The following is an 11,291-nucleotide window of genomic DNA, read 5'->3' on the forward strand; positions in this document are numbered from 1 at the left end:
CAATTATTTGGCTAATTGCATTAGTATTGTAGTCTGCGTGTTTATGTGAGTGTTTTCGTATATATTGTGTTTTGAAAAGAAGCTGGCTTACAAAACAACAACTCTAGGACGAGCAAATAGCCAAATATACTCAGAGTGGAATGGAACAACAAAAGATTAATTACGTGAAATTGCAATTTCATCTTCAGTTATTGAGGAAACTATAAGGCGCTTGCGGAGCTTGTATGCTCCCATGATATACGAGCAACCGAGCCGTCAAATCTGAGATCCTACGGTCATTCAGAGATACACGTAATTAGATGAACCCTAGAGAATTTCCTTCGCAAATTTGCGGAAGATCTGCAGGAGAGATCCGATAGCCCAAGTAGGAAGCACCTGATAATCTGTCCGGTTGTTGACTTATTGTACTTGTAACTTGATGTTGGATGCTTGGTGTTGGATGCTTTATAAGAGGGTGCTTGGATCCAAGGGACTATTTTTAGTCTGACTAAAAATAGTCTTTTTTAGAGGCTAAAGTTCCAAGCACCCCTGACTAAAGAGAGGTTAGGACTAGTCTTGAGGCTAAAATTTTTTAGTCATAGGAAACCTAGTAAAATATGTATTAGCCCTCTCTCTCATCATTTAATGCCTCTCCTTTAACACATGCGAGTTCTGGATTGAAGGGTTTGGAGAATAATAAATGCTCAATAACTTGATTTTAATCTCTTTAGTATTTGGATCCAAACATGGGCGAGGCTAGCAAGTTTTAGTCCCACTACTTTTAGTCATGGGACTAAAACTTATCCAAGCACCCTCTAATATAAAGCGGGGGAAACCCTTTTTCGTCAACTTACACTACAATTAATGAACCACCCCGGGGCCTTCGAGCTCCCACCGTCTTGAAAAAAATCGCCGCTTCACACACCTGATCGCCGTGGATTTCTCCCTTCCATATAGCCAGTCAGGATAATCTCAGAAGAAAAAAAGGCACTCAGGATCCTCAAAAGGGAAAAAATATATAGCCAGCCAGCTGAAAGAATATACAAACATGCATGCTGAATCAGCAGTGAGAGGGTTAGCGAGCTCGCGTAGCCGCGTGCTGAATATTCAGTACTGCCATTATTGCAGTTATCAATCAGTGCCTTTGTTTGGTAGCTAGATTTCTAGAGTGCTGATATTATTGTTTTCGCGGCACATGTATGCTCGAGCGGCAACTGGTCACACGGCCGGATATGCATGAACCAACCACGGATTCATACGCACAGGACAAAGTGGTTCAGCTAGCTAGAGGACCATGCCAAGTTGTCAACCTGCTTGAAGTAATAAGCAGCAATATAAGAGAGAGAATTGAGAAAAAAAACCATTATATTTAAGGCATCGTTTGCAGAAAACCAACAGGTCACTAATCTTTTGCAAAAATCACCACAAATTCGATAAATACTTTATAAATAATCAAATGATTTGACTTATTTAATCACTTTCTGACAAATAGAACCAGATTCTAAGAAGCTGACTTGGCATAACATTTACACACACCTTTAGATCTAAAAGGAAAAAGCAATCAACAACCCCCCCTCCCCGTTCGCTGCCTGCAGGACGCCTCCGTGGCCGCTCCACCCGCTCAGCCGGCGGCCTCACCCACCTTTCATCTCCATCACCACGCCGCGCTCGCCGCCTGCTGCAGACCGAGCCGCACATCCCCTCCTTCTCCCGTCTCCTGCTCTCTGCAGCATCCATGACCCCAGACGCGATGTGCCGCCGCTTCTGCAGTGAGCCGGCCGCCGTGGTCGTTTCCCTCAACTACCGTCGCGCGCCTGAGCACCGGTACCCCGCCGTGGAACTCGTCCTCGAGGAACCCCGCAGCACGGTCGTGAACCAGTGCGCGCTGGAGGTGTTCCGCTTATCCCGCGCGCAATTACGCGATCTGCAGCTGGACGACGGCGGTGAACTTGTGGAGCGTCACCACCGGGAGGCTCACCGGCGCTTGTCCATCCAGCCCTAGCCTCTGGCCGCCGCGGTAGCCTGTTCTACCCCTGCTCGCCGGCGACGAGGCAATAGAACAGGAAGCTGCACTGCCACCCGTCTCAGCCGGAGCGGCTTGGGTTTGACCGGGAGACGATGCTCCAGCAAGCAGCGCGAGCCGAGATTGCGGCCGACCAGGAGCTTCAACAAGTGCGCATCAGTGTGCACACACGTGCGTGGTTTAAATCAATAGAAAGTACTTAGAAGAGAACAGGGGAATGTTGATATGCTCTGGAGCTCGCCCGCTCGCGGCCAGATGCAGACACAGCTCATCCTGCACGACTTCCTTGGCGTCTCTCTCGTCGCCGGCATCCAGGCGCGGCCGACACGCTCGAGGATCCCTAGCGCGGCCAACATCCTTGGCCTTGCTGCGCGCCGCATGGACCACACGCACGCCCGCGTCATCGGGCGGGAGCGGTGGGTAAGGAGAAAGAGGGTCGCGACGCGGTGGCTCGTCGGCGGGATAGAGGACGCACGGGGTGGCACAGGGGTTGGGCAGCTCAGGGCCTCTCCCGATCCAAACGGGATCGAGGCAAGGGGAAGGAGGGTCTGATTGCTTTTTCTTTTTACAATTTAGGAGTGTGTCTGTCAAAATTTTGCTAAGTCAGCTCCTTACAATCTGGTCTTATTTGTCAGAAAGTGATCAAATGAACCAAATCACCTGATCAGTGCTATTTGTAAAATGTTTACCGAATCCGCGGTGATTTTTGCAAAAGATTAGTGACCTGGTAGTTTTCCGCAAACGATGCCCTAAATGTGATGGTTTTTTACAATTCACTCAATATAAGAGCATCTACGGCCGCATATGATAAATATGACCCCTCAAACGTTCACAAACATAGTCGAGCACGTCCGTGGACAGTGATCAGGCACTTCTCAAAGTAGCACGACTGCATCCGAACATCTCATACGAGATTCTTAAATCCATACAAAACATGCAAACTAAAAAACCTACGTACTACGTAGATAATTTAGCCACTTCTCGTCGGAGATGTCGGCTATCTCCGTGCTCGGCTCCGGGTACATGAGCGGCAGCTACAACTCCAGCGTCTCCGGCTGCTCCGCTCCGGCCTCCTCCTCCTCTATCTCCGCACCGAGTCTGGCGAAGAGCATGTCAGACACCGTTTGCTCCTGCCGAAAGAACTGCCGGTTGGTTTCCATATAGGCCTCATCCTGGATGGACTCCAGGATGGCCTGCTACTCCGTCATCTCCGCGGCTTGGGCGACGGTGAACTCCGCCTCCATCATGTTGAAGCCCGGAGCAGACTGCTCCGCCTCGTCCTCCTCCGGATCCGCCACCTTCATCTACTCCGACAACCGCTTTCCCTCCTCCTTCGGCTCCGACGAGTCCGGAGGCAGCCCGGCAGCGATGCGGGCGGCGCGTCTCGGCTGGATCTCCTCCGGATCTGCCTTCGGCGCTCCGGCCTGAGCATAGCATACGTGGCGATCTTGTGCCGGACCATGGCGATGCTGGAGAGCGTGGGAGAGCGGGGGAAAGGAAGCGGATGGGCTCGCGTGCTGGTGCAAAGAGGAAGGAGGTGGATGGTCTAGGATTGGGGGACGTCGGCCGGCTTAAATAGCCAGGTTTAGCCTCGGGCGACGAGCCGAAGCGGCTCCATGCGACGTTCACACCGCGGTGACGAAGGAGGCATCCGTCGGACCGCCGGGTTTCCGGGCGATTCCGCGTGGGATCCCATCGTCAGCCTACGTGGCCGACGCGTCCGGACGTGCCCGGACGCTCCCCATATCCGCCCCATATTTGGGTTAGATATTAGGGATGCCGATCAGCCCGGGTGTTGAGGCCCGTTTGAGACGCCCGTCTGGGTCAAAATTTTATGACCGGTCAGTAACCGGACGGGCCGCACGGACGTTTGAGGCTGGTTTGAAGCGTCTGGCTGTAGATGCTCTAATATAAGTTTTCCTTCAATAGAAAAAGAGTAATATAGAAGATTCTACTTGGTGATTTGGCGATCCCATCTTATAAGCTCGATCTTCCACCTAGCGGCGGGTGCCATCGTCGACCTCATCTGGTGATCTGGAAGCCGACGGAGCATGTGCTTTTGACCTGTGAGACCCCACCTGATGCATGCATGCCACCTTAGCTCGTACTCCAGATCACAATACAAGTGGAAAGAGCCTAGTTTTCTTCCTCTTCTCCTTATAAGCAGAGTAGCTAGCTAGCCAGGAGAGTTGTGCAAACACTTTGATGTTAATAAACTAAGCATATATTTCATCAGAAATAGAAGTAGAACTATTTGCTGTCTCTAGCTAGTATTTCGGCGTGGTTACACGGCGAGCGTAGCTAGCTGCCGGGTGGCAATGGGCTCCCGCCGCGACGACGAGGAGCAGGCAGCTGCCGTGCCCCTCCTAGCGGCGGCATACCCAACTCCGAGCGGCCTGAGACGGAGCCACGCCGGCGACGTTCACCTCCTGTCGGCCGCCTTCCTCTTTGTCTTCTCCGCCTACCTCCCCACGCAGAACCTGCAGAGCACACTCAACACCGTACGTACCTGACGTGTGTTCCGGTAGATCCAAAGCTGCTGTGAATCTTTGGGTCCATGACGTGTTCCGGTAATCCACGTACCTGCAGGAGGGCAACCTGGGCGCCGTGTCCATGGGGATCCTGTACGCCTCCTTCACCGTGTTCACGGCGACGGCGGCGGCCGTGGTGCGGTGGCTGGGGTCGAGGGGCGCGCTCGTCGTCGGCACCAGCGGCTACGCGCTCTTCATCCTCGCCAACCTCCTCCCAACGTGGTACACGATGGTGCCGGCTTCGGTCTACCTGGGTTTTACTTCATCCCTCATGTGGGTTGGCCAGGTACTTAGTTGACCACGGGCAGCATAGTACTTCTCTTTAGTCAATGGTCCACGTTTTACTTCATAAATCATGTGGATTATTTCCAACAGATTAAACCGCTTGGAACTTTTGATCATGTTCATGTATACCTTCTGTACATGAAAGAATAAAGTTGTTCATGCATTTTCATCAAATTTGGCAAGAACACTTGTTATAGTATATGATCGTGCATGATTTGACTTTTGGTGCCAAGAAAATACATTTCGGATGTGAATGGACCCTAGGAAATTTTGCTGACTAAGCGTCTTTACCTATTTCGTTTCAGGGCACATATCTCACGTCCGCTGCCTTCAGCCATGCGACAGAGAACAAGCTTCATTTGGGCCAAGTTTTGGGTCGATTCAACGGGGAATTCTGGGGAATGTTTGCAAGCACGCAGGTATGTATGTGTGTATTATATAAGTTCGCTACCTAGAGCACTAGCTTGGCAGAGAAATTTTGGTTGAAATGTATGATGTATATGTACTAAATTTCAATATATTTTGCAGGTCATTGGAAATTTGATCTCGCTCGTGGTGCTGGGAAATGACAAGGTATATAATTAGCACCTTAAATTGAATTTATTCATTCGCTACATGTATCCTTGTGTCATCGAACCGACGAACTTCTGAAACAACTGTAGGATGGAGGAGGTGCCAACAAGAAGAACCTCTTGTTCACTGTATTCCTCGGCTGCATGGTCATCGGCATCGTGCTGATGTGCCTGCTCTCCAGAAGAGATAAGAACAGAGGAGAATCAGACGGCCATGAACCCCAAGGACGTTCCTTTCTCCCTGACACGTCGGGATCTGCCGTCACGCCGCTCGCTGACCCGAGGATGCTCCTCCTCGCTCCTCTCCTCGCCTACTACGGCCTGCAAAAGGCGTTTGTATGGTGAGCAGATCAGTTCAACTCCACGAACATGCTAGCATCTCGTTTGGGTATGATCAGATCGAGCACAATATGTTATGAACAATGTTTGGTTTGGATTATGTAACCAGGGCTGTGTTCACCAAGAGTGTCGTGACCCCCGTTCTCGGGGTCGCCGGAGTCGGCGGGGCGATGGCAGTCTACGGCGCGGCCGGTGTCGTCGTAAGCGCCAAACCACCACCAAATCCGATGTATCTCAATTGACAATAAACCATGCTTTTTCGAGGTCTTGAGCTAACCTTGAGAGATTTCTTCCCACCGGATTACAGAGCTCGCTGGTCGCCGGCCGTCTGACCTCCGGCCTCCGTTCGTCCACGTTCATTGTGTCAACCGGAGCTGTTCTCCAGGCCGGGGTGCTGCTCTGGCTGCTCTTTCTCTACAGGTTAATTTCTTACACCAGAGGTTTTTAATTGTTTCTTTCAGATGCATATAGCTTGTCATCTGTCATTGCTGTGGTCATAATGTGCATGCATGTTCCTGGAATCTGGTTACAGTCCCATGGACGGTCTGCTCGGGTCAGCAGCTCCGCTGGTCGTCGGCGCCGTATGGGGCGTCGGAGATGGGATTCTGAACACGCAGTTGAGTGCGTTGATCGGGCTTCTCTTCGAGAACGACAAGGTACATATGTTCAGCTTGTGTCAATGATGCATTTTTTTCTCTGACCAAGCTGAAAAGTAGTACTCTAATATGTAATGCGTGCGTGCGTGCAGGAGGCGGCATTCGCGCTGGGGAAGATGTGGCAGGCGGCGGCGACGGCAGCGGTCTTCTTCCTGAGCCCCGGCGCCACGCTGCAGGGCATGCTCGCTGCGCTGGCCGCCGCGCTGGTCGTCGCCGTGGCGGCTTTCCTGTTCCTCTCACTCGTCATCGAGAGGTCGCACGCGCTGAAATTCTGACGCATGCACGGCTCCGCGGCTTTGTAAGTATCATAGGCGTGGAGGAGACAAACAGATAGAGATGTAAAACTAGGAGAATGTGTAGTTTTTGGAAAAGAAAGCTTTTTCCTTTTGATCTTTCTCGACAAAGGGTAAACTTTTATTAGCTCAAAATAGAGCATCGAAAAGATACTAACATAATTACGATGCACACATCTAACGTCAACATATACATAAAAAACACATGAGCAAATAGTAAAATCATATAAGATCAAAGCTAAGGAAATAATGAACACCCAAAGCAATCAGATCCGTGATCGGTAAACTACGACAATGATCATATCCGCATCAATCATCTCATGACATCATACGGACGACGAGATTCTCCAACAGCAATGCCTTCGGGGAGGGAATGACGCTCGAGCGTTGTCATCACCGGATCCAACCTCCCAAGGTCAGAATCTAGATTTTCGCCCTGAAGAACCAGTCCGAACATATCCGAGCCATGCCTTCAACAAGGACACGATATAAAAATATCTTCATTGCCAGGTATAACCAACTCGTGTCAGACCTAGTCTTTCACCCCGAAGTTCGAGAGCAGGTGCTCAAGTAGCACCACCATCGACGTCTCTCATGTGTTGATGCCACCACTTTTCCGTGATCCCAACAGTTACATGCGATGTGTGTTCGCCGCCGCTGCACAACCATCCCTCTGTGCCAAGCCGTCATTCTAGTTTACATCTTCCTACTAAAGTCAACCACCGGATCTAGAAGGAAAAACCCTCAACGAGATCTTTCAATGGCCACCGCGCAGTCAGGCGCGCCGTTGTGCCTTCTGATTGGAAGCCACACATAGGCCTGCCTACCGCATTCGGCAAAACCTCCTTCGATGCCTCCCGATGTGTGACCATTGTGATCATCACTGTGATCAAATCCAAGGTGTCACCCCACTGCCATCCACCGCGAGTGCCTTTCCCGGCAGCAGACGGGCAGGAGGATGCATCGAGGAGAGGGTGTTGGAGGCGTTGGCATGAAATTCAGATGAGTAGGGCGGGATTTAGCAGCCGGAGAGCTCACCGGTCAACTGTGGGAGGCAGCCCGCGACTGCAGTTGGAGGAGCACCGACCACGACATCACAACTGTGCACCTGATGGGAGCAAGATCCACGTGGATCCAACCGCCATCTTGCCACCATCACCATTGCCCAAAATTCTGGAGCATGTCCCTCACTGTCGGACCCTTGAGATTGATGTGGAGGACAAGCCATGGCTCCCTTGGCCTTCCCTTGTCGAGAGACGCGTTGGGAGATGGTCGCGCATGAAGGAATCCTGACGCTGTGGCCGCCGGCGGGCTTTACCCAGCGTCGAGTGTCGGCAGCGACGAGGGGCGTTGGTAGAGATTGTAGCACCGACAGTGGGGAGGTGAGGCTCCCGCCCGTGTCGCCCCTGGGAGATTGTGTGGGGGCAGTAATGATTTTTCTTTTGACCTATGGTTTTTTTCAGAAGGATCAGATCTATTATAAAAGTTCACTAAAGTACAAAGCATCTCAGACATAATAAAAATTACATCAAGATTCTGAGACCGCCGAGTGACCACTACCGCCGCCAAACAAGCCGCTGACGTGTCGTTGTTGCCGCTCCTCTATCGAAGCTGGCTTGACCTTATCAATGACAAATGGGAAGTCTTCGTGCATGTGCCCTGGAGGCACAGTCATCATCGTTGAAACCTATATAGATTTGAAGCACCTGACACAAAATCTCGCCAAATGACAAGAAATCCTAACCTCGCTTTCTCAAGGAGATGGCAGGAATCTACGCCGGAGCTCCATCGACTACGTCCAGACGGACGAACTCTAGGAGGATCAAAGTTTGGAAGACAAACTCGAGGAAGAATCACCGCCATCTGCCCGAGCGTCGTACCTGCGGGGACTAAAAAAACCCTAACCTAAATTACTAGCAGGAGAAAAGGCACCGGGATTACCCCACCCCCCACCCCCCAACGGGCATTGAAGCGGTAGGCAGAGGGAAGGCGAATTCACGGGCTCGCCGGTGAAGTCTGGAGGGAAGAGTTTGCCCAACCGCCTAGGGTTAGGTAAGAAAATTTCAAGGAAGTATGGCCTAGGGTTAGGACCCCCTAGAGACTTGACCTATAAATTAAGCAAGTCTACAAATGCACTAAGTCCACGCAAAAAGTATTCCCTATGTTTCATATTAGATTTATCTTAAGATAAACTTAATCAAATTTATATTAAATATAACATCTATAATATCAAATAAATACAATATGGCAATGATCTTCATGAATATAATAGTATTGGATAGGTATATATTATGTGATGACTTAAGACAACCTAATACACGGAGTACAATATTATGATGTTCAACTTAAAATAGAAATGTGGCAATGGCATATGCGAAACATCAATAAGAAGATGATCGTCTCCAAAAGCTTGCACCATCTTTTAAACGAAAACCATGGGCACGTCCGGATTCGTAAGTATGAAATCAAAAATCAATTCGTATATGGCATTTCAGTTCCAACAAGAGAACCAAGTATGGTAAACAGATCGCTTGGAGGTAGCAAAACGGTTAGAAAGAAAACAAAGAACCGTGTACAAAAAGAAATGAACTCAGGAGACGCCGGAAGGGCTCACCATCACCACCTCCGAGCATGTTGCTTGCGTTTCCTTATTTTTTAAACAAATGGTGAAAGCTTTGTCATATTTTATTGATTAAGAAGAGAGTAAAGTAATATGTACAAATGGTGGCCAACAAAAATGGATTACTCCCCCCGAATAAAATTAACGAGCACCGGCTACAACCCAAAGCGCCGCCTATTTGTTGACGTTGAAGAATATGATCGAGGTATGGTTGACACATTCTAGAAGGCTCATTCCGATTTCTCAAGTGACGAGCGTGAGGATTGATGTGCGGCAGCCTTCAAAGGAACGCCAGCCCGGGTGCTGACTGCTACCCACCAATCGTGAACCGAGTCAAAGTTTTGCCAATTCATAGGGTCAAGGCCATGACGGTCAAGAAAGTTCTTTTATCATGTTCTAAATTTTAACGGAGAAACCAACAATTGAAGAGAACATGAACCTACGTTTTTGGCTCCTTTTGCATAAATGGCAAAAACTATAATTAGGCTAACTCCTCGGAGCCACATGATCCACGGTCCAAACATGATTTTGGTTGATGAGCCAAGCGAATACTTTGCACTTCGAAGTGCCCAAGGCTCCCAAATGGTAGACTCGAACATGGAGGATGTAGTACCAATGAGTTTAGCCTGATAAGCAGATGAGGTGGAGTAGCACAGTTCAGCCATGAGTTCCAAATGATGGTGTCACCGTTCTCGGTCTTTGTTGTCTGCAGGAATGATCACCGCTCCTTGATCCGGAGCGAGAGGGCGGTGGGCTCTCTCCGACAACAACTTGGTGCGCGCAAGTGCTTTTCTGTGGAGCATGATGTCGTTCTTGTCAGTGCCCTTGAGTGCCTTTTTGTTGGGTTCTGGCTACTCATGTGCTCATGCTCTTTGTCGAGTTTGTGGCGTCCTATAGGGCACTTGTGCTTTGCTCTGCATAGCCCTCTCTGTTGTTATTTATCTCATTGATATGCTTTGTGAGAAGATTTCATTATCACCTTATATGAGTTCGAGCGTAAGGCTTTATATTTATAAAGCGGGGATGGGAACGATTTCAAAAACTAGGGATGACCCCCTCCCTATCCTAACTTCTACCATGCGCAAATGCTAGAAAAAACAAGTACTAATAGCACATTTTAATTAAATAAAAATAAAAAATATGTATGATTTTAGGTTCTCATTTGTTGTGAAAAAATGAAAAAAAGTTAAGCTTTATTTCTAAAACCCAAAAATATTATATAAACAAATTATGTTTTGTCATGCTGGCGGTAGCTGGTCCACCTCCACACCTCGTCCCTTTGCCAGATTCAAAGCTCACGTGTTTGGTGATGCCCGATGCCACCCTTTGGGGAAGGTGTGGCCCCATCCCCCTTCCTAGTTCTGACCATCGTTTTGTTTGCCTCATCTCAGAATCATGATCTAGCGGTTATGGGTTGCTCAGGCTCGGGCCAAGGCAAAATCCCTCCTTAGATTGCTGATGCTGACAGCGACGAACTCACGGATGTAGTTCTACCTTCTTGCAGGCGCTGTCAGGGCCTTTATCTGCGCCCTCTTCGAGCTTAGATGAAAGTCTAGGTACCGTTCTTCCAACCGGATGGCCACCACGTCGTTTCCCTTCTCAAGGCGACATCTTGCTCGCTCGCGATGTCGCTCGTGTTGGTTGTGTTTTATCATCTGTTCGTGCCGAGCATCCCTTGCTCTCTATGTCATATGTTGTACCTTTCTTTGAACTTATTTTAATTCTTTTTTGTTCTGTTTTTTAGGGAACTTTTTTTTTGTTTTTTTAGACACACTTTTTTTTGTTGAGGCAACAATGCCGTGAGTGCTCAAGTGGGCCTCCAAGCCCAATTACTCTCGTCTTTTTTTCTGGTAAGATCTTCTCGTCTTGGCACAGGGTCCCGCATAAACAGGGAGCAACTAGTTAACGAGCGCTCCTTCGAGAGCCTCGCAACGATCAGCGCCACTTGGTGCGCTCTCAGCCATTCGTCACGTATCGCGCTCTGGACGCTTCT

At 49.4% G+C, this 11,291-nt stretch overlaps 1 protein-coding gene across 1 annotated transcript; it reads left to right on the top strand.

Annotated features, from left to right (window-relative positions):
- The first annotated feature begins 4,171 nt into the window (after positions 1 to 4,171).
- On the top strand, positions 4,172 to 6,773 carry LOC147970516 (UNC93-like protein 3). Its single transcript, XM_087525650.1, has 9 exons — positions 4,172 to 4,503; positions 4,592 to 4,819; positions 5,124 to 5,237; positions 5,347 to 5,391; positions 5,481 to 5,731; positions 5,839 to 5,929; positions 6,037 to 6,149; positions 6,262 to 6,385; positions 6,478 to 6,773. The coding sequence occupies exons 1-9, from the start codon at positions 4,321 to 4,323 to the stop codon at positions 6,658 to 6,660; spliced, it is 1,332 nt and encodes a 443-aa protein (XP_087381776.1). The 5' UTR covers positions 4,172 to 4,320; the 3' UTR covers positions 6,661 to 6,773.
- Positions 6,774 to 11,291: the final 4,518 nt, after the last annotated feature.

This window comes from Triticum urartu, chromosome 5A (genome assembly GCF_056163025.1).
Source record: "Triticum urartu cultivar PI428250 chromosome 5A, HENAU_Tu73, whole genome shotgun sequence".
NCBI lineage: Eukaryota > Viridiplantae > Streptophyta > Magnoliopsida > Poales > Poaceae > Triticum > Triticum urartu.

Excerpts from the sequence above, each read along its gene's own strand:
- LOC147970516 (XM_087525650.1), top strand. The coding sequence starts at position 4,321 with ATGGGCTCCCGCCGCGACGACGAGGAGCAGGCAGCTGCCGTGCCCCTC. Across the intron at positions 4,504-4,591 it reads TGCAGAGCACACTCAACACC|GAGGGCAACCTGGGCGCCGT; the intron begins GTACGTACCTGA and ends ACGTACCTGCAG. Across the intron at positions 5,732-5,838 it reads CTGCAAAAGGCGTTTGTATG|GGCTGTGTTCACCAAGAGTG; the intron begins GTGAGCAGATCA and ends TTATGTAACCAG.